We start from the raw sequence: 24,349 nt of genomic DNA on the forward strand, positions 1-24,349 counted from the left end.
CGTATCCTCTGCAGCAGAGGCAACTCTGGGTCTTCATTTCCTGTGGTGGTCCTCATGAGAGACAGTTTCATCATAGTGCTTGATGGTTTTTGCAACTGCACTTAAAGAAACTTTCAAAGTTCTTGAAATCTTCCGCATTGACTGACCTTCATGTCTTAAAGTAATGATCGACTGCCATTTCTCTTTGCTTATTTGAGCTGTTCTTGCCATAACATGGACTTGGTCTTTTACCAAATAGAGCTATCTTCTAAATACCACCTCTACCTTGTCACAACACCACTGATTGGCTCAAACGCATTAACAAGGAAAGAAATTAAACAAATTAACTTTTAACAAGGCACACTTGTTAATTGAAATGCATTCCAGGTGACTACCTCATGAAGCTGGTTGAGAGAATGCTAAGCATGTACAATGATGACATCAAGGCAAAGGGTGGCTACTTTGACCAATCTCAAATATATAATCTATTTTGATTTGAATGATTAAGTGTGTCCAAACTTTTGACGTACTGTAGGTCCGCCAGGCCGGATCAGGTAGGGAAGTCCGGCTGGCCAGCCAGGTAGGTAGGTTCGGCTTGCCGGCCAAGTAGGTAGGTCCGGCCGGCCAGGTAGGTAGGTCCGGCCTGCCCGCCAGGTAGGTAGGTCCGGCCTGCCCGCCAGGTAGAGAGGTCTGGCCTGCCGGCCAGGTAGGTAGGTCCATCCGTCCAGCCAATCAGATAGGTGCGGCCGACCGGTCAGATAGGTCCGGCCAGCTGTCCAGATTGGTCCTGATTCGGTCGGCAGGCCGGGTAGGTCCGGCCAGACATGTAGTTCCGGTAGGTAGGTCTGTTCCGCCGTTCGGCCAGCTAGATCGGTCCGGTTGTCAAGGGAGAGTTACGTCCGGAAAGCAAGTTAGGCCAGGTAGGTCCGGCCGGCCGGTCAGCCAGGTCCGGTAGATTCGGCCTGCCATGCAGGTAGGTAGGTCTGGCCTGCTGGCCAGGTAGGTAGGTCCGGCTGGACGGCTAGATCGGGCCGGTTGTCAAAGTAGATCGGTCTGGCTGGCCATCCAGATAGGTCCGGTAGATTCGGCCTGCCATGCAGGTAGGTAGGTATGTCCTGCCGGCCAGATAGTTGCCCAGAACAGAGCTGCACGTCTTGCGCAAGGGGTGAGGATAGACTGACTGCTTCACTTCTTGTTTTATAAAAAGCATTAATGTGTTGGGAATTCCAAATTGCACTAACACACACACTTACCACACCAGACATGCCACAAGGTTTTCTTTTTCAAAGTACCCAGGTCCAGAACAAATTCAAGGAAATGCACAGTATTATACAGAGCCATGAGTGCATGGAACTCCCCTCAATCTTATATAGCGCAAGTGAACAGCAAACCTGGTTTCAATAAACAAATAAAGCAACACCTCACGGCACAACGCCTCTCCCCCATGTGACCTTCTTGTTGTGATGGTGTACTGGAATGTACAGTTTGTGTAACTGATAGATGTAAAGTCTTTTGTCTGTAATGTTATTTTCGTTATGTGTTGGAACACGTGGAGGCTCATCAGAGGAGGAAAGGGAGGACCATCCTCCTCAGTGAAATTTCATAAAAATAGTGAAACATTAAAAGAAGTTATCCTTTTAAGATAAAACTATACTAAATATATTCATATGTCACCAAATAATTGGTTAAAATACACTGTTTTGCAATGAAGGTCTACAGTAGCTTCAACAGCGCTGTCAGAGCGAGAGAGAGAGCTCTATATTGTTGCAGTAAGACTCTATACAGACCTCTTCTGGTTGATTGGCAGACTTCAGCGACATCCTCATTGGCCAGACCTGGTTATGAGTCATAGTCAGTTTCAGTTTTGGTATCAGTTTCACTATATAGTGTGGCGTATACTCCATAAAGCCAAATTTGTAAGGATTACGCAATGCAAATACACATTTAGCTACTACAAAATGGCCAAATTTGGCTGACATATTTATGCGCAGGGAAACCATTTGCATGACTAATTGCGTTCTTGCTTTGCGCACTTACGTCAGGTACAGTATAAATGACGGTTAAACGTCATGATACCCAGGCTTCTCCCTTCACAGACAAAGCATCCAATGAGAAGACAGAGCCAGATGAGTGGTTACATCCCCAGTAGGAGAGCAGTGGTAATAACTTTATTATGAAAAAATACAGGACCACTCCACAAATTTCTTGTTAACAAACTATAGTGTTGGCGAGTCGGTTAGGACATCTACTTTGCAAGACACAAGTCATTTTTCCAACAATTGTTTACAGACAGATTATTTCACTTATAATTCACTGTATCACAATTCAAGTGGGTCAGAAGTTTACATACACTAAGTTGACTGTGCCTTTAAACAGCTCGGAAAATTCCAGAAAATTACGTGATGGCTTTAGAAGGTTCTGATAGGCTAATTGACATAATTTGAGGCAATTGGAGGTGTACCTGTGGATGTATTTCAAGGCCTACCTTCAAACTCAGTGCCTCTTTTCTTGACATCATGGGAAAATCAAAAGAAATCAGTAAAAGACCTCAGAAAAAAATGTGTAGACCTCCACAAGTCTGGCTCATCCTTGGGAGCAATTTCCAAACGCCTGAAGGTACCACGTTCCTCTGCACAAACAATAGTACGCAAGTATAAACCCCATGGGACCATGCAGCCGTCATACCTCTCAGGAAGGAGACGTGTTCTGTCTCCTAGAGATGAACGTACTTTGGTGCGAAAAGTGCAAATCAATCCCAGAACAACAGCAAAGGACCTTGTGAAGATGCTGGAGGAAACAGGTACAAAAGTATCTATATCCACAGTAAAACAAGTCCTATATCGACATAACCTGAAAGGTCGCTCAGCAAGGAAGAAGCCACTGCTCCAAAACTGCCATAAAAAAGCCAGACTACAATTTGCAAATGCACATGGGGACAAAGATTGTACTTTTTGGAGAAATGTCCTCTGGTCTGATGAAACAAAAATAGAACTGTTTGGCCATAATGACCACCGTTATGTTTGGAGGTAAAAGGGGGATGCTTGCAAACCGAAGAACACCATCCCAACCGTGAAGCACGGGGGTGGCAGCATCATGTTGTGGGGGTGCTTTGCTGCAGGAGGGACTGATGCACTTCACAAAATAGATGGCATCATGAGGTAGGAAAATTATGTGGGTATATTGAAGCAACATCTCAAGACATCAGTCAGGAAGTTAAAGCTTGGTCGCAAATGGGTCTTCCAAATGGACAATGACCCCAAGCATACTTCCAAAGTTGTGGCAAAATGGCTTAAGGACAACAGAGTCAAGGTATTGGAGTGGCCATCACAAAGCCCTGACCTCAATCCTATAGAAATTTGTGGGCAGAACTGAAAAAGTGTGTGCGAGCAAGGAGGCCAACAAACCTGACTCAGTTACACCAGCTCTGTCAGGAGGAATGGGCCAAAATTCACCAAACTTATTGTGGGAAGCTTGTGGAAGGCTACTTGAAACGTTTGACCCAAGTTAAACAATTTAAAGGCAATGCTACTAAATACTAATTGAGCGTATGTAAACTTCTGACCCATTGGGAATGTGATGAAAGAAATAAAAGCTGAAATAAATCATTCTCTCTACTATTATTCTGACATTTCACATTCTTAAAATAAAATGGTGATCCTACCTGACCTAAAACAGGGCATTTTTACTAGGATTACAAGTCAGGAATTGTGAAAAACTGAGTTTAAATGTATTTGGCTAAGGTGTATGTAAACTTCCAACTTCAACTGTATATGGCGCAAGTCTGAAATCACACACTATTCCCTATGTCGGGCTCTGGCCAAAAGTGGTGTGTACTATGTAGGGAATATGGTGGCATTTGGGATCGAGCCTATGACTTACTACAGAGTTCAACAGCAGCATTTAATCATCTATCTTCTGTACTTCATTTTGTAAATAAAGTGTCCGTTCGTGGGCGTATCCACTTCCTGTTTCCGGTCTGTCAGGTCAGAGGTCAAGGGTCAGGAGGGAAGGTTAATTTGCATAGCGGACTCATGCGCTACAGTTGGCTACATTCTCCCACGTCCACAACACAAACGACAATAACAAAACAAACAGATACATTTAAATAAATAAAATGACAATGTTAAAGACAGAGATCTTTGTCTAAGTGCCAACCTTTGGTTTAGATACACCAGTCATTTATCAGTTCTGTCTCGATCTCGTTCTGCACCGGCCACTAGTCTCCAAATAGGGATTAGTTATAATGTATTATATCTTTGTACATATTGTGTATGTACATAGACATGCTATGTACATATTATGACATAACATGTTCAGTAGGTTAATAAAACATATCGTAAAATTTCAAGACATGTCAGTATATTTCAGTTAAGTCTACATCAGATAAATAAACTGTGTTACTTACTTATAACATTTTATAACTATGTTATAACTGGAGGATGAGAGACTATTCCCATTAATAAAATATATCACGGCATAGCCTAAAATATATCTCTAGTACATATAGTACATACCATATATGAAGTATATTTATAATATAGTGTTTCACCATTCATATCTGAGTAACATCAGGGTCAGAGCTGGACAAAGGTCCAAAGGACGATTCAGTAACTAAGAACCAATCATGTTAACCTGAGGCCTCAACTAAACATTTAGCCTTTAAGTACACTTCAAAAAGTACCCTTCAGCAAATATACTTCCCAAAGTACACTTGAGTTCCCTTACCCTCCCTCTATCATAGCTCTTTATCACATTACTTTAGGTGTGCAAAAGTTTGTTCCATTTAGCTACCGTTATCTGGAAAAAAAATATATACAAAAAATAAACTAAGAGAAAATGAAGCGTCTGGTAGTTTCTCCCGGTAGAAATGAGAGCGCAGCGTTGGCAGCTACAACTGACAGTCAGGTTACCTCCAGCTGGACACTTGTGAAGGTCACTCACTCCAGAACCAGTAGGTACCACTAAATTATCGATATCTTCATTATTATCATTATTAATATGAACATTCCATAAGGTCTTAATAACATACAGGTTTCATATATAGTGTTTCTGTACATGACTTTAGTTATTATTAGAGTTCAGTCTATAGGTAGCTATGTAGGCACGTACGCACTAGTCCAGGGGTTGCCATGGAAACAGCACAGCCAGGTGTGGTGTGCCATCATTTGACAGGAAATGTCCATTAAGAAAGAGGAAGAGGCGTCGTTAACCCCCTCCCCCTTTGGATCTGTCAATTTGAAGGTTCCAGAGCCCCTCTGATTGGGGCAGGTAAAGCAGGGTGGTTAGAGGCTAAACCAGGCTAGCTAATCTACTTTCTCCTTTATAGACCCAAAGAGGGGCAGGCTAGCAGGCTAACGTTCAGAGTCGGTCCATATTAGGAGGCTAACAGAAGAGTAATTAGATGAGTTTGTTGTTTTCTAGTTTGGGGTTTCAGAGTAATTCCTGCTGAGGGGAGCTGAGAATGACTGCATAGACATAATAGTTGGAAAAGGGCAGGGAGGGGCGACAGCCCAAACTCGCCAAATAATATATTTCTATACAAATGTATATATTCCGAATACATATGCAATTGTATGTCACACATTAAAATACATTTACAAATGAATAAAAAATACATTATTTGGCAAATGTTTTAAATTTCACATGTATCCTAAGCTGCATCCCAAAAATATATTTTAAATGCATTTTTTTCCCCGTATGGGAGATGGGAGTAGTGGTGAGTTCAGAAGACCACTAGCGGCGAAGGTGGGGAGAGGTGCGTTTTTGGGGAAAGGGGGGGTCCTTGGTCAACCCCCTATTGTGGCGGTGGGTGAGGTGAAGTGCTGCCCTGGAAGGTGCCTGTAGCATTGTGGAGGGTTAGGACCCCAGAGGGCTGCCCTGGAAAGTGCCTGTAGCATTGTGGAGGGTTAGGACCCCAGAGGGCTGCCCTGGAAAGTGCCTGTAGCAGTGTGGAGGGTTAGGACCCCAAAGGGCTGCCCTGGAAAGTGCCTGTAGCAGTGTGGAGGGTTAGGACCCCAGAGGGCTGCCCTGGAAAGTGTCTGTACAATGTAAACCCCAAGGCATTTTTAACTTAAATCAATGAAATGTCACTTTTACTTCAAATGTTTATGTGGTACTGACGCAAAACTAAGTGAGAGGTCACATCAACTCTTTTAAGTTATGATAACAAATCAAATTTTTCCCCCAGCATGCTCTACTGCAGACAGATTTTTTAAAATAGTTTTTCATATGTGTTTTTGCATGTACATTGAGTGATTGATTAATCTTATGCTACACAAAGATACATTTAAAAAAAATCTAAACTAATTCGATCATTTACTTAGATTTTTTGGCACCCATTACTGAAATGGTTGTTCCAGTTTAAATGGTTTCTAACCCTGGCAGTCATTATAAATGCAGGTTGTGGGTAAATTAAAATGTCAACTGTTTTACACATCACTTTGCAAGCCAGCCTAATGTGATTTGCAGGTAGGGATGGCAAAAATTGGGTACGTTGTGCAGAAATCCTTCAACCAGGATTTTTTTGAAAATCAAGTAATTTTGGGAAAGCTTCCAGAAGTTTGCAACCCTATTTGCAGGCCTGATGTGGCCTGTAAACCATGAATTTCAGGCCACTGTATTAGGGTAACACTAGGCCTCAAAATAAGGCCTTATGAGATAAGTAATAAAGACTATAATTATAATGATAACATTTACCTTGGAATTCAATTGGTGAAGGTCACAGGACAAATATAAAATGAATGAATTCAACAACCATGTCACTAACAAATACAGTCATGGTAACTCTACAATTCACTCAAAAAGGCAAGGCACACTGGGAAATTCTATTGGAGGCATGGCTTAGAGGTTCCTGTAAGTCACTCTGGATAAGAGCATTTGCCAAATGACTAAAATGTATATATTAAGTGCAATGAGTTTCCTCAAAAGTTTTGAGTAATGACAGCACATTGGGGCTTACAGTGTAGCAGTGTGGAGGGTTAGGACCCCAGAGGGCTGGCCTGGAAGGAGCCTATAGGGGTGTGGAGGGTTAGGAACCCAGAGGGCTGGCCTGGAAGGAGCCTGTAGCGGTGTGGAGGGTTGGGACCCCAGAGGGCTGGCCTGGAAGGAGCCTATAGCGGTGTGGAGGGTTAGGACCCCAGAGGGCTGGCCTGGAAGGAGCCTGTAGCGGTGTGGAGGGTTAGGACCCCAGAGGGCTGGCCTGGAAGGACCCTGTAACGGTGTGGAGGGTTAGGACCCCAGAGGGCTGGCCTGGAAGGAGCCTGTAGCGGTGTGGAGGGTTAGGACCCCAGAGGGCTGGCCTGGAAGGAGCCTGTAGCGGTGTGGAGGGTTAGGACACCAGAGGGCTGGCCTGGAAGGAGCCTGTAGCGGTGTGGAGGGTTAGGACACCAGAGGGCAGGCCTGGAAGGAGCCTATAGCGGTGTGGAGGGTTAGGACCCCAGAGGGCTGGCCTGGAAGGAGCCTATAGCGGTGTGGAGGGTTAGGACCCCAGAAGGCTGGCCTGGAAGGACCCTGTAGCGGTGTGGAGGGTTAGGACCCCAGAGGGCTGGCCTGGAAGGAGCCTGTAGCGGTGTGGAGGGTTAGGACCCCAGAGGGCTGGCCTGGAAGGAGCCTGTAGCGGTGTGGAGGGTTAGGACACCAGAGGGCTGGCCTGGAAGGAGCCTGTAGCAGTGTGGAGGGTTAGGACACCAGAGGGCTGGCCCGGAAGGAGCCTGTAGCGGTGTGGAGGGTTAGGACCCCAGAGGGCTGGCCTGGAAGGAGCCTATAGCGGTGTGGAGGGTTAGGACCCCAGAGGGCTGGCCTGGAAGGAGCCTGTAGCAGTGTGGAGGGTTAGGACACCAGAGGGCTGGCCTGGAAGGAGCCTATAGCGGTGTGGAGGGTTAGGACCCCAGAGGGCTGGCCTGGAAGGAGCCTGTAGCGGTGTGGAGGGTTAGGACCCCAGGGGGCTGGCCTGGAAGGAGCCTGTAGTGTAGATGCATATGGAGGCAGATCAGTGGTCTGAAGACAGCTTCACCCCAGTCAGACACCAGAAACTCCCCGCACCATTGGACATCTCCTGCAAGGGCAGGGACAACACAGAGTGACGGACAGGCTCAAAAGGTGAAGGGTAAAGGGTGACGTCAAAATGACCTGAATGGAGATATGGAAGGACTGGTGTGATGATGATGATGAAGATGACGCTGTAGCGATACAGGGTCCCAGATGAGATTAGGTAAGAAGTAGAGGCACCTTCAGAAGGGGAGAGAGAGAGAAGAGAGAAAGAGAGAGAACAGTAGAGTGATGATAGAGTGTAGATGAGAACTGAAGGTAAAACAGTCTACAAGTCTACAACATGACGACTGGAGAGTAGCAATGCATGTGTGTGTGTGCGTGTGTGTACGATACACTCACAAAGCTGCGTGTTGCGGTGAGACGATGGCGACGCGGGTTGATGATTGTGCCGCTCAGACTGCGGACCATTGTGCTGCTGCAGTCAATCTGGTACACACTCCTCTCCATGTTGGCATTGGGGGTGAGGGAACGAGCTGGCCCTCCTACCCCACACTGCAGCCTCCTGACCGGGCTACCACCTAGACACACACAGGGCATAGTCTGGAGGTCAGGGATCATACTCACTATATACACACACAACTTCATACATATACTAGACACACAGCTACATACACACAACTATAGTCTGCAGTACCTACCTCTACATCCTGCCTGGAGGCTGGCCCGGTATAGGAAGTCCAGCTCTGAAAACTCTGCCTCCTCAGGGTCACAGGGGTCATGCTGCCCAGGGGCAGGCTGGGAGTTGTAGTTTCGGTAGGGGAGGTGTGGCCTAAAGGGGAGGCGGCGGTCTGGAGGTGTGTCATATGGCGTAACCACGGCATCTGGGCGGTCCACGCTCCAGGAGGACCAATGACGTGTGACGGTGTTGGCAGCGGAACCTTGATCGGGCCAATGTGGAGAGGCAGTGGAGGGTGAGGGGTGGGGCTGACTGCGGGAGGAGCAGGGGGTGGGTGGACGGTCGGAGTGTGTGTGTGGGTGCTCAGGGTTTGTATGTGAGGGTGGAGGGTGTGTGTATTGGGGGTCAGAGTAAGAGTGTGTGTGTGAGGGGGGAGCGTGTGTGTGAGATATATCCCAGAGTCTGAGAGATAGAGAGGGGAGAGAGATGGCCAGGTGTCTGCCAGCAGGTCTCACACCCCCAACCTGTAACAACTCCTCCAGGCTCATCCCCTGTCCTTCCTCACCCCTCCTCACCCGCTCCCTCTTCTCACCCTCCTCAACCTGTGCTGGGGGGTTGTTGGTGGAAGGGCGTGGGAGGGATGAGTGGAGAGGGGGCTGACCAGGTCCCAGGGTTGCATCCTGGTAGGCTGGCCGGACCTCTTCCCCCTTCTGATTGGGCGTCAGCAGTACTTGGAGGGGGCCAGACTGTTCACTGATTGGACCACAGAAGAGAAGGGGCGGGTCAGAGACACTCAGGAGCCAATCACAATAAATAAAGATTTAAAAAACACTTAAAATGAAAATGATGAAATATGTAGAAATAAAAGACTCTTATGTTAGGTTTATGACTGTGTAATGTAGTATTTATAGAGCTACACGGCACTATGTCACCACACATACTCACACACACCATCCCCCACCCCCCACATTAATTCTCCACATCTCCGCTGGCTGGCTCAGTAATAATTACCCAGAAGCCTTTGCAGCAGTCACCATAAATCACAGGTCTATTTTGATGAATAGAGGAGAGGAGGAAGAGAATAGAGAATACATGAGATAGAGCAGGATAGTGTATACCTGCCATCCAACCCAGCACCAGCCCCTCACAGATATCTCACTATCAAGTACTAGTACAAACCAGTCAAGATCAGCATTGCCCAACACAGACAGATACAGACACTTTCCACTCTACTGCACTACACACAGAGGAGGTTTTGGACAGGCAGATCTGGGACATACACAGAGGGGTCCTGGGGTGGTTTTTGGACAAGCAGAGCTGGGACACACACAGCGGGGTCCTGGGGTAGGTTTTGGACAAGCAGAACTGGGACACACACAGGGGGGTCCTGTGTGGGTTTTGGGGACACACAGGGGACAGTTATGGTACCTGCGATGTCCCTGGGGACTGGCGCTTCCTGTTTCCTGCTCCATATCCTGTTCCTGTGTGATTGGCTCCGCAGTGCTCCTCATGCACGCAGCTACAGTCAATCCACTACGAGAATTAGCCTCATGCAGGGGGCTGAGCACAGCTGAGAATGTTGATGAGAAAGCAGGAGGAGAGATACAGAGAGAGATGGAATTAGAGAGAGATGGAGAGAGAGATACAGAGAGAGATGGAAATAGAGAGAGATGGAGAGAGATACATAAAGAGAGATACAGAGAGATGGAAGGAGAAAGAGATGGAGAAAGATACAGAAAGAGATGGAAATAGAGAGAAATACAGAGAGAAATGGAAGGAGAGAGATACAGAGAGATAAATGGAAGGAGAGAGATACAGAAAGATATGGAAATAGAGAGAGATACAGAGAGAGATGGAGAGAGATACAGAGAGAGATGGAAGGAGAGAGAGATGGAGAGAGAGAGATACAGATAGCCTTGGAAATAGAGAGAGATACAGAGAGAGAGAGATACAGAGAGAGATGGAAGGAGAGATACAGAGAGAGACGGAAATAGAGAGAGATGAGAGAGAGATGGAGAGACAGATACAGAGAGAGACGGAAATAGAGAGAGATATGGAAAGAGATGGAAACAGAGAGAGATGGAGAGAGAGATACAGAGAGAGATAGAAATAGAGAGAGATATGGAGAGAGATGGAAACAGAGAGAGATGGAGAGAGAGATACAGAGAGAGATAGAAATAGAGAGAGATGGAGAGAGATGGAGAGAGAGATACAGAGAGAGATAGAAATAGAGAGAGATGGAGAGAGATGGAAATAGAGAGAGATACAGAGAGAGATAGAAATAGAGAGAGATGGAGAGAGATGGAAATAGAGAGAGATATGGAGAGAGATGGAAATAGAGATGGAAACAGAGAGAGATGGAGAGAGAGATACAGAGAGAGATAGAAATAGAGAGAGATATGGAGAGAGAGATATGGAGAGAGATGGAAATAGAGAGAGATATGGAGAGAGATGGAAACAGAGAGAGATGGAGAGAGAGATACAGAGAGAGATAGAAATAGAGAGAGATATGGAGAGAGATGGAAACAGAGAGAGATGGAGAGAGAGATACAGAGAGAGATAGAAATAGAGAGAGATATGGAGAGAGATGGAAACAGAGAGAGATGGAGAGAGAGATACAGAGAGAGATGGAAATAGAGAGAGATGGAGAGAGATGGAAATAGAGAGATATGGAGCGATATGGAAATGGAGAGATATGGAGAGAGATGGAAATAGAGATATGGAGAGAGATGGAAATAGAGAGAGATATGGAGAGAGATGGAAATGGAGAGATATGGAGAGAGATGGAAATAGAGAGATGGAAAACATGAGGAGAAAGAAAGAGTACAGGAGGAGAAAGAGAGAGAAAAGTGAGGTGGAGAAGAGAGAGAGAGATGGAAAGGGACATGAGAAAGAGAGATGGAAAGACAGATGAATATAACAGAAAGAGAGGAATAGAATAGAAAGAGAGGAATATAACAGAAAGAGCGGAATAGAACAGAAAGAGCGGAATAGAACAGAAAGAGCGGAATAGAACAGAAAGAGCGGAATAGAACAGAAAAAGGAATATAATAGAAATAGAGGAATAGAACAGAAAGAGAGGAATAGAACAGAAAGAGGTTAATAGAAAGAGGAATATAACAGAAAGAGAGGAATATAACAGAAAGAGAGGAATATAACAGAAAGAGAGGAATAGAACAGAAAGAGGAATAGAACAGAAAGAGAGGAATAGAACAGAAAGAGAGGAATAGAACAGAAAGAGAGGAATAGAACAGAAAGAGAGGAATAGAACAGAAAGAGAGGAATAGAACAGAAAGAGAGGAATAGAACAGAAAGAGAGGAATAGAACAGAAAGAGGGGAATAGAACAGAAAGATGGGAATAGAACAGAAAGATGGGAATAGAACAGAAAGATGGGAATAGAACAGAAAGATGGGAATAGAACAGAAAGATGGGAATAGAACAGAAAGATGGGAATAGAACAGAAAGATGGGAATAGAACAGAAAGATGGGAATAGAACAGAAAGATGGGAATAGAACAGAAAGATGGGAATAGAACAGAAATAGAGGAATAGCACAGAAAGAGAGGAATAGCACAGAAAGAGAGGAATAGCACAGAAAGATGGGAATAGCACAGAAAGATGGGAATAGCACAGAAAGATGGGAATAGAACAGAAAGAGGAATATAACAGAAAGATGGGAATAGAACAGAAATAGAGGAATAGAACAGAAATAGAGGAATAGAACAGAAATAGAGGAATAGAAAGAGAGGAATAGAACAGAAATAGAGGAATAGAACAGAAATAGAGGAATAGAAAGAGAGGAATAGAACAGAAATAGAGGAATAGAAAGAGAGGAATAGAACAGAAATAGAGGGGGATATAACAGAAAGAGGAATAGAACAGAAATAGAGGAATATAACAGAAATAGAAGGGGATATAACAGAAATAGAAGGGGATATAACAGAAATAGAAGGGGATATAACAGAAATAGAAGGGGAAAGGGGTATGAAGGAAAGACAGAAAAAGAGAAGCAAAGTAGAGGAGTGGTTATGAAGCATGCAAACATCTCCTGTGTGTGTGTGTGTGTGTGTGTGTGTGTGTGTGTGTGTGTGTGTGTGTGTGTGTGTGTGTGTGTTGAAGGTGAATGACAGGATAAACAGACACAGAGAGGTTGACACAGGAACACACACGCACACCTGATTCAACGAATCAATTAACCACCCAGCGATGGTGTCTGTTAGTGCTGGGGTAAACCAAAAACATGCACACTCTAAAGTCCTCAAGGACCAGGGAGTAGAGAACACTGGTTTATACACTGTTATACCGACACACACACACACACACACACACACACACAGTAGGTATCCATAAACCCACCCAAAACGAGAAATGAAACAAAAGTATGTTCTTCTCTCTCATCCCGACGGAAAGACAGGACGGAAAGACAGTACAGAAAGACAGGACGGAAAGACAGTACAGAAAGACAGTACAGAAAGACAGGACGGAAAGACAGGACGGAAAGACAGGACGGAAAGACAGGACAGAAAGACAGGACAGAAAGACAGGACGGAAAGACAGGACGGAAAGACAGGACGGAAAGACAGGACAGAAAGACAGGACGGAAAGACAGGACGGAAAGACAAGACAAAAGTACAGGACGGAAAGACAGCCACCAAAAGAGGAACAGACGGACGGTCATGAAGACACACACACACACACACACACACACACACTAAGACACACACACACACACTAAGACACACACAAACACACACTAAGACACACACAAACACGCTAACACACACACACACACACAACCACACACACACATGCACGCTAACACACACACACACGCTAACACACACTAAGACACACACACAAAGACACTCAAACACACACACACAACCACACTAACACAGACTCAGACAAACACACACACTAACACACACTAAGACACACACACACTACGATACACACACACACACACAGTCTTGTATAACTAACCATGTGGGGACACACATTTCAGTCTCAAAATCCTACTTTCCCTAACCCTTACCCTAACCTTAACCCTAACCTCAACCTTAACCCTAACCCTAAACATAAACCTAACCCCAGCTCCTAACCATAAACCTAACCCTAAACCTAACCCTAACCCCAGCTCCTAACCCTAAACCTAACCCTAAACCTAACCCCAGCTCCTAACCCTAAACCTAACCCCAGCTCCTAACCCTAAACCTAACCCCAGCGCCTAACCCTAAACCTAACCCTAAACCTAACCCCAGCTCCTAACCCTAAACCTAACCCCAGCTCCTAACCCTAAACCTAACCCTAACCCTAAACCTAACCCCAGTTCCTAACCCTAAACCTAACCCTAACCCTAAACCTAACCCCAGCTCCTAACCCTAACCTTAAACCTAACCCTAAACCTAACCCCAGCTCCTAACCCTAACCCTAAACCTATCCCTAACATTAATTTTAACCTGAATACTAAATCCCCTAGAAATACCCTTTTTCCTTTTGGGGACTAACAGAATGTCTCCAGTTGGTAACATTTTTGTTAGTTTTTTATTCTTGTGGGGACTTCTGGTCCTTAACATTATAGATAAACACATTCACATAAACACCCACACTTTCTCCTTAAAACACACACACATATAGACACACACACACTTTCTCCTTAAAACACACACACATATAGACACACACACACTTTCTCCTTAAAACACACACACACATATAGACACACACACACTTTCTCCTTAAAACACACACACATACACTTTCTCCTAAAACACACACACACATACACACACACACTTTCTCCTTAAAACACACACACATACACACACACACACACACACACACACACACACACTTTCTCCTTAAAACACACACACATACACACACACACACACCTTCTCCTTAAAACACACACACACACACACTTTCTCCTTAAAACACAGACACATACTCACACATTCTCTCTCTCACACACACACCCTCCCCGTCGTCACCTTGGTGTTGTAGCTGGTCTAAGTCCATGTATTTGGAGGGTCTGGGGTTGAATCCCACGGCAGCTTCTCTCTCCGATTCTTTCCTCCTCTGCTGCTCCTGCTGCCTCGCTCTCCTCACTACGTCCTCCTGAAGGTCATTCAGCTCGCTACGGCCAGCGCCTGCACACACACACACACAGACGTACACATGCACACACACACACACACACGCACACACACACACAGACGTACACATGCACACACACACACACACATACACAGACACACCTTATGCATGCACACGCACGCATGCATACTCGCAAACACACACACACACACACACACATAGACGTACACGTGCACACACAATCACACACACACAATCACACACATACTCGCACACACACTCGCACACACACACACGCACAGGAACGTGGGAGAAACAAACATGTATAAATATTGTACAAACACACACACATTCTACCACTCTGATACCGTTAGATACACACACCCAGGTTGTTGTTGCAGCCCCAGCGAGGTGCTGGCAGCTCCTGCACGATGGCACTGGTGCTCTTAGACTTGGGCACCGTGCGCCACGATGGACCAGACATCAACACACGCTTCTGACCTACCTCCCTGAGAGAGAAGGAGAGACTACTAAACATATGTCACAGTATGTTGTGGGGGTGTGTGTGTGTGTGTGTGTGTGTGTGTGTGTGTGTGTGTGTGTGTGTGTGTGTGTGTGTGTGTGTGTGTGTGTGTGTGTGTGTGTGTGTGTGTGTGTGTGTGTGTGTGTGTGTACCTGTCAGGGCTGCTCTCATAACCACTCTCCATCCTCTGGATCAGACGAGGCTGAGACTCCGCCCCTCTCAACGGGGGAGGAGGGGGGCAGTCCGTGCTGTTGCCTAGCAACCCATGCATCCCTGCCACCCCCTCCGTATCTCCCCCCACACCACCTACACCCCCGGCCCTCTCTCTTGCCCCCTGCAGATCAGCCGTGTTAGTTGGACAGTGTTGTTGAAACTGTGAAGGTAGAGGGGGCCCAGGCAAGGTGCTGTAGCCCAGCGGAGAGCCTCTCTGGCGGGTGAAGATGCTGTCGATGTTCAGGGCTTCCCTCCGTGGTCTCCAGGCCGGCCGGTAACTTTGACCCCCAGGCGAACTGGACAGGATAGGTAACATTTTACATTACACATGAGTCAAAACACTTTACAAAATACTGCAGCAGGTAACTATGTAAAATGTTAACTTACTGTAATAAGTTTGGAGAACTCAAACTTTAACAAATATATTACATAAGGCTTCTACTGTGCATGCACTTTGTACAGTAACACCCACATGGACTAGCATATATGTCAGTATATACACTATATATACAAAAGTATGTGGACACCCCTTCAAATTTGTGGATTCGGCTATTTCAGCCATACCCATTGCTGACAGGTGTATAAAATCGAGCACACAGCCATGCAATCTCCATAGACAAACATTGGCAGTAGACTGGCCTTACTGAAGAGCTCAGTGACTTTCAACGTGGCACCGTCATAGGATGCCACCTTTCCAACAAGTCAGTCCTTCAAATTTCTGCACTGCTAGAGCTGCCCTGGTCAAAATGCTGTTATTGTGAAGTCAAAACATCTAGGAGCAACAACGGCTCAGCCGCGAGGTGGTAGGCCACACAATCTCACAGAGCGAGACCGCTGAGTGATAAAGCACGTAGCGCGTAAAAATGATCTGTCCTTGGTTGCAACACTCACTACCGAGTTCCAAACTGCCTCTGGAAGCAACATCAGCACAAGAGCTGTTCATCGGGAGCTTCATCAAATGGGTTTCCATGGCCGAGCAGCCGCACACAGGCCTAAGATCACCATATGCAATGCCAAGCGTCGGCTGGAGTGCTGTAAATCTCACTGACATTGGATGAATCACACTTCACTATCTGGCAGTCCGACGGACGAATCTGGGTTTGGCGGATGCCAGGAGAACGCTACCTGTCCCAATGCATAGTGCCAACTGTAAAGTTTGGTGGATGAGAAATAATGGTCTGGGGCTGTTTTTCATGGTTCAGGCTAGGCCCCTTAGTTCCAGTGAAGGGAAATCGTAATGCTACAGAATACAATGACATTCTATACGATTTTGTTCTTCTAACTTTGCGGCAACAGTTTGGGGAAGGCCCTTTCCTATTTCAGGATGACAATGCCACGGACACAAAGCGAGGTCCATACAGAAATGGTTTGTCGAGATCGGTGTGGAAGAACTTGACTGGCCTGCACAGAGCCCTGACCTCAACCTCATCGAACACTTTTGGGATGAATTGGAATGCCGACTGCGAGCCAGGCCTAATCGCCCATCATCAGTGCCTGACCTCACTAAAGCTCTTGTAGCTGAATGGAAGCAAGTCCCCGCAGCAATGTTCCAACATCTAGTGGAAAGCCTTCTCAGAAGAGTGGAGGCTGTTATAGCAGCAAAGGGGGGACCAACTCCATATTAATGCCCATGATTTTGGAATGAGATGTTCAACGAGCAGGTGTCCACATACTTTTGGTCATGTAGTGTCTGTGTGCGGTAGCGCCCACCTAGACTTGGACTCGCTGCTGGTGCTCTCATCCTCCCAGTGTGGCCCCACGGCCCCTGCCTCAGATCCCAGCACAGACCCCCCTATCCCCGAGGAGGAGGAAGAGGACATGGGACGGGAGGAAGAGCAGGAGGAGGAGGCGGGATAGGAGGAACAGGTAGAGGAGGGGGGATGGAAGGAACATGAGGAGAGAGGATGGGAGGAAGAGCAAGATGACGTGGGACGACGAGAGGAAAGGAGGAACACAGCTGTCTCTTTATAGTCACCCTGCTGCAGGGGAGGGGAGGGGGGGCAGAGGGGGGTCTCTGCTACTTAGTTTGATAGAGAGAGAGAGCGAGAGAGAGCGAGAGAGAGCGAGAGAGAGCGAGAGAGAGCGAGAGAGAGCGAGAGAGAGCGAGAGAGAGCGAGAGAGAAAGGGTGTGAGGGAGGGAGAGAGAGAGCGACGAGAGAAAGCGTGTGAGGGAGGGAGAGAGAGAGGTATTGGAGAGAAAGAGACAAAAAGCGAGAGAGGGTGGTTAGATAGTTTACCAGTGGAGGCTCCTCAGAGGAGGAGGGGGAGGACCATCCACCTCAGGGAATTTCATAAAAATTAAAATGGTAAAACATTGAAAAACTATACTAAATATATTCACGTCACCAAATAATTGATTAAAATATACTGTTTGGCAATGAAGGTCTACAGTAGCCTCAAAGGCACTCTGTAGGGTAACACCATGAACTGACATGTTGTCTAATCAATCAAAGGATCAGAGAATGAATCTAGTACTGAAAGCATGAGCTACAGCTAGCTAGCACTGCAGTGCATAAAATGTGCTGAGTAGAGAAAGAGAAAGACAATAGCTGAACAGTTTCCAACAAATTAAGTTCTTCCAAATTTAAGGAGACGCAAGAGAGAGAGAGAGATTTTTTTAATTTTTTTAAAATCACTTTCAGTTTCACTTACTTAGCTGGCAAATGCAGCTGGCTAGTTAAGTTACTCAAACACCCGGCTCAAACAGAGGGATGCTGTGTTAGCTAGCTGGCGATGACTATCCAACACAACACTGGAACTCTTCCAGGTCAAGGGAAGCTTGTGGTTTTACTAACTTATTGCCACCGAGACCTGCCGGTGTAACTGCTTACTGACTGTACACTGTAATGTTACTGCATGATTGTAGCGGGTTTACTAACATGTTAGTTCTATTAGCTATGTTGACTAGGACGTTACTTTAGCTAATATGGGGACAATGAGGTAGGCTGTGTGTTTGGCTTGGAAAGGTTTTTTCGCCTGGTCACATACAGCTGATGTGTTGTTCATTGAAGTCCACAAATGAAGGGAAGAGGTGAGAGGAGGAGAGTGCATAGGGGCTAGAATGAATACAACATGGCTGCTATGATCAGGGGTGTATTCATTCCGCCGATTCTGTTAAAAAAAACGTTTCTTAAACGGAAGCAAACAAAACAGAGAAAAAAATACCTGAATTTGTCCAATAGAAACTCTTGTTTGCAACTGTTGGACTAATGATTACACCCTAGATAAGCTAGATGCAGGCAAGAGTGTGCCAGGCGATATTGAATGTGTCACTGTCTGTTCATGTGTCACTGTCTGTCATCTCAAATCTGTCTCTCGACCTGTGTGCACCTACGTTGTAAACTTTCATTCATAGGCTAGGTTGTAGCAACCTCATGGTGGGTATAGGGACAATTAGAGTATCCTGTAGTAGTCTGAATCAATGTTACATTGAGCTGGGTGAATAGAATATGAATGACAGTCATCCAACATGCTGGAATAGAAATAAGGCCATGTTCATGGAAAACAATCCTAAGAAACGGCACTGACCGCCACTGGTGTTTACGGTTCTCGGACTCTGATCCTGGGGGACTATAGAATGTGTGCAGGCTTTTGTTATAGCCCAGCACTAACATACCTGAACAACTGGTGGTGTTGTAACATACACTATGTTAATCACCTGCTGCAACTGCACTGTGTAGCGGTGCGCTGTTGTCATGGTTACCGACAACGATGGTCTGCGTTTTGTTGGACTGGCGGAGAGGGCGATTTCGAGATGCTCGGTGGCTGGAGCTGTCAGAGGAATCTGTACGGGTATCACTGGATATGGAGGGTTCCCGTCCTGAGAGAGAGAGGGATGAAGGGAGAGAGAGAATAGAAGAGAGAGCTTTAGGGTTAGGAGGTTTTGGGGTGAGGGTCAGGGTTTAGAAGTCAGAGGTTAGGGGTTAAAAGTTACCAGAGTCCTCGCTCTCATATCCTGCCTTGCTGCAGTGCAGCAGGTCCAGCTGGGGGTTAGAGAGGGAGATGTCCTGTGATACCACCGGCGTCCCCCGGGGGTCAGCATAGAGCAGCAATAGAGGCTGGTAGTGACCCTTTATACAGCGTGCCACCACGTCCTTCCACTTAGGACCGATCTATAGAGATAACACACCCACACATTCTAACCAACATATCTACTGTTGTACCATTGAGCAAGCCACATAACCCCCTCCAGGGAAGATTCCTTTATATTCTAACCAAATGGACAATAAAGTATCTATTCATTATATTTGTTCATTCTATCCTCTATGAAGCTAGATTCTAAATAACACACATTTCAACTAACTAACTCATTCACTCAGACACTCAGTCACTGACTCACCTCTTTGACATGAGCGTCGTCGAAGTACATCCACTTCCGTATCTTAGTCTGGAAGAAGAATGTGGAGTAGTGTTTGCCATAGTAACACACCATACCAACCAGGTACAGCTCGGCCTGACGAGCCCTCTCCTCTGTCACACGGTAAAACAACTAGGGGGGAAGGGAGAGGGGGAGAGAGAAGGACGAAGGGAGAGAGAGAGAAGGAAGGAGAGAGAGAGGGGAGAGAGAGGGGAGAGAGAGACAAGGAGAGAAAGAGAGAGAGGAGAGAGAAAGAGAGAGAGGAGAGAGGAAGAGAGAGGGGAGAGAAAGAGAGAGAGAGAGGAGAGAGAAAGAGAAGGGGAGAGAGAAAGAAGGGGAGAGAGAGAGAAGGAGAGAGAAAGAGAAGGGGAGAGAGAAAGAAGGGGAGAGAGAAAGAAGGGGAGAGAGAGAGAAGGAGAGAAAGAGAGAGAGGAGAGAGAAAGAGAGAGAGGAGAGAGAAAGAGAGAGGGGAGAGAAAGAGAGAGAGAGGAGAGAGAAAGAGAAGGGGAGAGAGAAAGAAGGGGAGAGAGAGAGAAGGAGAGAGAAAGAGGAGAGAGAAAGAGAAGGGGAGAGAGAGAGAAGGAGAGAAAGAAAGAGAGGAGAGAGAAAGAGAGAGAGGAGAGAGAAAGAGAGAGGGGAGAGAAAGAGAGAGAGAGAGGAGAGAGAAAGAGAAGGGGAGAGAGAAAGAGAAGGGGAGAGAGAAAGAAGGGGAGAGAGAAAGAAGGGGAGAGAGAAAGAAGGGGAGAGAGAGAGGAGAGAGAGAGAGAAGGAGAGAGAGAGAGAAGGAGAGAGAAAGAGAAGGGGAGAGAGAAAGAAGGGGAGAGAGAGAGAAGGAGAGAGAAAGAGAAGGGGAGAGAGAGAAGGAGAGAAAGAAGGAGAGAGTGATTGAGAGAGAGAAATCAGATGTAATAGAGGATAAAAGGAGAGAGAAGAAGAGAAGAGAGGAAGAGAAGAATAGAAGAGGTGTGAGGCATGTTATCGAGCTAATCGAAGCGAGTCAAGACCACATTTGCCTACTGAGCTAAAGCATTGGCTAAGGTTAATCATTGTGTGTAAATACCTGCGTGCATGCGGATATGTGCAAACGTGTGTGTGTGTGTGTGTGTGTGTGTGTGTGTGTGTGTGTGTGTGTGTGTGTGTGTGTGTGTGTGTGTGTGTGTGTGTGTGTGTGTGTGTGTGTGTGTGTGTGTGTGTGTGTGTGTGTGTGTGTGTGTGTACGTGTCTTACATCCCCCAGGTGTAGACAGGTGCCCAGGCTGTGAATGACGTCCTCAGCTAGGTCAGAGTGGTCTGAGTCCCACACCAGGCCGATGGACACTATCTCTGGAGAGTTCATCAACACACGGCGGATACGCAACACCTCCCCACAGTTACTCTGCAGGCAGAGAGGAAAACAGAAACAAAAACAAATATTAAAAGAGAAGATGAACGGTTTCAATGATTATTGAAAGGAAACTGATTTGGAATCTGAGAGAGAGAAAGAGAGAGAAAGAGAGAGAGAGACAGAGAGAAAATGTTTCAATGTAAACATATGTTTCCCATGTCAATAAAGCTCCTTTGAATTGAATTGAAAATTGAGAGAGTGAGAGAGAGAGATATATATAGAACCCATTGCACTTTATGGTTGTGAGGTCTGGGGGCAACTCACCAACTAAGAATTCACAAAATGGGACAAACACCAAATTGAGAATCTGAATGCAGAATTCTGCAAAAATATCCTCTGTGTACAACGTAAAACACCACATAATGCATGCAGAGCAGAATTAGGCCGATACCCGCTAATTATAGAAATCCAGAAAAGAGCCGTTAAATTCTACAACCACCTAAAAGGAAGCGATTCCCAAACCTTCCATAACAAAGCCATCACCTACAGAGAGATGAACCTGGAGAAGAGTCCCCTAAGCAAGCTGGTCCTGGGGCTCTGTTCACAAACACAAACAGACCCCACAGAGCCCCAGGACAGCAACACAATTAGACAAAACCAAATCGTAAGATAAGAAAAAGATAATTACTTGACACATTGGAAAGAATTAACAAAAAAACAGAGCAAACTAGAATACTATTTGGCTCTAAATAGAGAGTACACAATGGCAGAATACCTGACCAGTGTGACTGACCCAAATTTAAGGAAAGCTTTGACTATGTATAGACTCAATGAGCATAGCCTTGCGATCTCAAGAGAAGACTAGGTGGAAACTGAGCTGCACTTCCTAACCTCCTGCCAAATGTATGACCATATTAGAGACACATATTTCCCTCAGATTACACAGACCCACAAAGAATTCCAAAACATTCTCTTTTGTACTCTAGCTATTTGCACATCATTAAATGTACATAGCCATAATATGACATTTGAAATGTGTCTATTCCTTTGAAACGTGTAATGGTTATTTCACTTTCGTTTGATATCTGTTTGACTTGCTTTTGACAATGTAAACATATGTTTCCCATGCCAATAAAACCCTTTGAATTGAATTGAGAGAGAGAGGGGGGTAGTTTTCTGAGTTAGACCCTTCCACTGACTCACGACCCACCACAGAGCTGGCAGAACACACAAACACACACACTCCCCTTACAACCAGAGAGAGTGGCAGAACACACACACACACACCTAAACACACACACTCCCCTGACAACCAGAGAGAGTGCCAGAACACACACACACACACACACACACACAAACACACACACTCCCCTTGTGGGAAGGGGGTAGGTCCGGGCTGGCACTGGTACTGACAGGAAGGGATTATGCCAAGACGACCTGGTTCTGAGAAAGGGACACACACTCTCATAGCAACACACAGACCCATTCCTGTTATTGACACACACTGGGTGTGGGGATATGGGACAAACACACAGTTAACCCAAGGGACATACTGTAGCTTAGGGCCAACGCTATCACAGGCAGTACTGTAGCAGCATAGAGCAAACGGATCCTCTCAGCCTCACAATAACATGGTGGTGTGACTAGCTGGGAGGCTGGGGGGCTGGAGAGGGGGTCGGCTGCCAGGCTCTGCCCCGAGAAGAGGTCCATTGTGTGGGTACTCTGGCAGAGAGGGCTGGGTGTGTGGATCAGCCCTGGCTCTATTCACCGTCACACACACACAGCTTTTTACCATGTGGCAGCAGAACAACACTGCACACTGCACACCGCACACTGCACACTGCGCACACACACACACACACACACACACACACACACACACACACACACACACACACACACACACACACACACACACACACACACACACACACACACACACACACACACACACACACACACACACACACACTCATGCACTGGTGAACACACATTGACAGCTCTTTAAACTGTGCTTGCATGCAGGTGTGTGTGTGTGTGTGTGTGTGTGTGTGTGTGTGTGTGTGTGTGTGTGTGTGTGTGTGTGTGTGTGTGTGTGTGTGTGTGTGTGTGTGTGTGTGTGTGTGTGTGTGTATGTGTGTGTGTGTGTGTGTGTGTGTGTGTGTGTGTGTGTGTGTGTGTGTGTGTGTGTGTGTGTGTGTGTGTGTGTGCCTGTACAACTCACCGGGCAGTTGCGTAGGTCTCCCATGTTGCTGGCGTTGCGGAGCAGCTCTCCAAACATGTTGGGGGTGGGCTTCTCTCTACACTCTAACATCCTCACCGCCTGGTTACTGCAGCAGGGACACACACACACACTGGACTATACACACACATCCTTAAGAACACACAGTGGACTATACACACATACACACACACATACACATACACACACATCCTCAAGAACACACAATGGACTATACACACATGCGAATGCGAACATTGTAGTAAACACACACACATGTGCACACACGTGCACACACTACACATGCTACACACACAGACATGCCTGGTGTTACCAGAGGGACGTGGTAGAGATGTAGTGAACCATCTGAATGAAGGGAAGGGGGTCCGATGAGGCTCCACAACTACTGCACACACACTGACAAACACAAACAAAATACATTAGAAAGACGTCCTCTTATCCACCAAGGGCCGGCCTGGGTGCAGTAACACATCTGATGTTTAGCCCCAGTTCTCAGGGGCCTCGGCGTCGACTGGTTGTCTCTTCTGTCCAACACTTTATTGATCCATTAATGCCACAATTGTTCATAGAAAATCCCTATGAATGTGGTAATGAAGTGGCTTAGTGTCCCACCTGTTCGAACAGCGTCATGGCAAACTTCTGGTGTGGTATACAGTGTTTAGCCGTACAGATATCCTCTCTGGTCTCTGCGCTGATGTGGAAATGGATACGCATCAGCAGGTTTTCCTGTAACACACACACACACACACACACACACACACACACACACACACACACACACACACACACACACACACACACACACACACACACACACACACACACACACACACAATTGAGAGGTGTGTGTGTGTGTGTGTGTGTGTGTGTGTGTGTGTGTGTGTGTGTGTGTGTGTGTGTGTGTGTGTGTGTGTGTGTGTGTGTGTGTGTGTGTGTGTGTGTGTGTG

At 46.2% G+C, this 24,349-nt stretch overlaps 1 protein-coding gene across 1 annotated transcript in view; it reads right to left on the bottom strand.

Moving 5' to 3' along the window:
* Positions 1-3,731: 3,731 nt before the first annotated feature.
* LOC120045348 (inactive ubiquitin carboxyl-terminal hydrolase 54-like) overlaps positions 3,732-24,349 on the bottom strand; it is a 45,332-nt gene continuing 24,714 nt past the window's right edge. The window contains exons 4-18 of the mRNA XM_038990227.1: positions 24,015-24,128; positions 23,716-23,798; positions 23,385-23,490; positions 21,065-21,211; positions 19,820-19,969; positions 19,415-19,592; positions 19,139-19,300; positions 17,191-17,497; positions 15,420-15,776; positions 15,129-15,253; positions 14,639-14,797; positions 10,073-10,214; positions 8,667-9,397; positions 8,368-8,546; positions 3,732-7,938 (exon numbers count right to left, since the gene is read on the bottom strand). Of these exons, the coding sequence (XP_038846155.1) occupies positions 7,807-7,938; positions 8,368-8,546; positions 8,667-9,397; positions 10,073-10,214; positions 14,639-14,797; positions 15,129-15,253; positions 15,420-15,776; positions 17,191-17,497; positions 19,139-19,300; positions 19,415-19,592; positions 19,820-19,969; positions 21,065-21,211; positions 23,385-23,490; positions 23,716-23,798; positions 24,015-24,128 (3,072 nt within the window). The 3' untranslated portion in view covers positions 3,732-7,806. The remainder of the gene's footprint in view (positions 7,939-8,367; positions 8,547-8,666; positions 9,398-10,072; positions 10,215-14,638; positions 14,798-15,128; positions 15,254-15,419; positions 15,777-17,190; positions 17,498-19,138; positions 19,301-19,414; positions 19,593-19,819; positions 19,970-21,064; positions 21,212-23,384; positions 23,491-23,715; positions 23,799-24,014; positions 24,129-24,349) is intronic.

This window comes from Salvelinus namaycush, chromosome 4 (assembly GCF_016432855.1).
Source record: "Salvelinus namaycush isolate Seneca chromosome 4, SaNama_1.0, whole genome shotgun sequence".
Classification (NCBI taxonomy): Eukaryota; Metazoa; Chordata; class Actinopteri; order Salmoniformes; family Salmonidae; genus Salvelinus; species Salvelinus namaycush.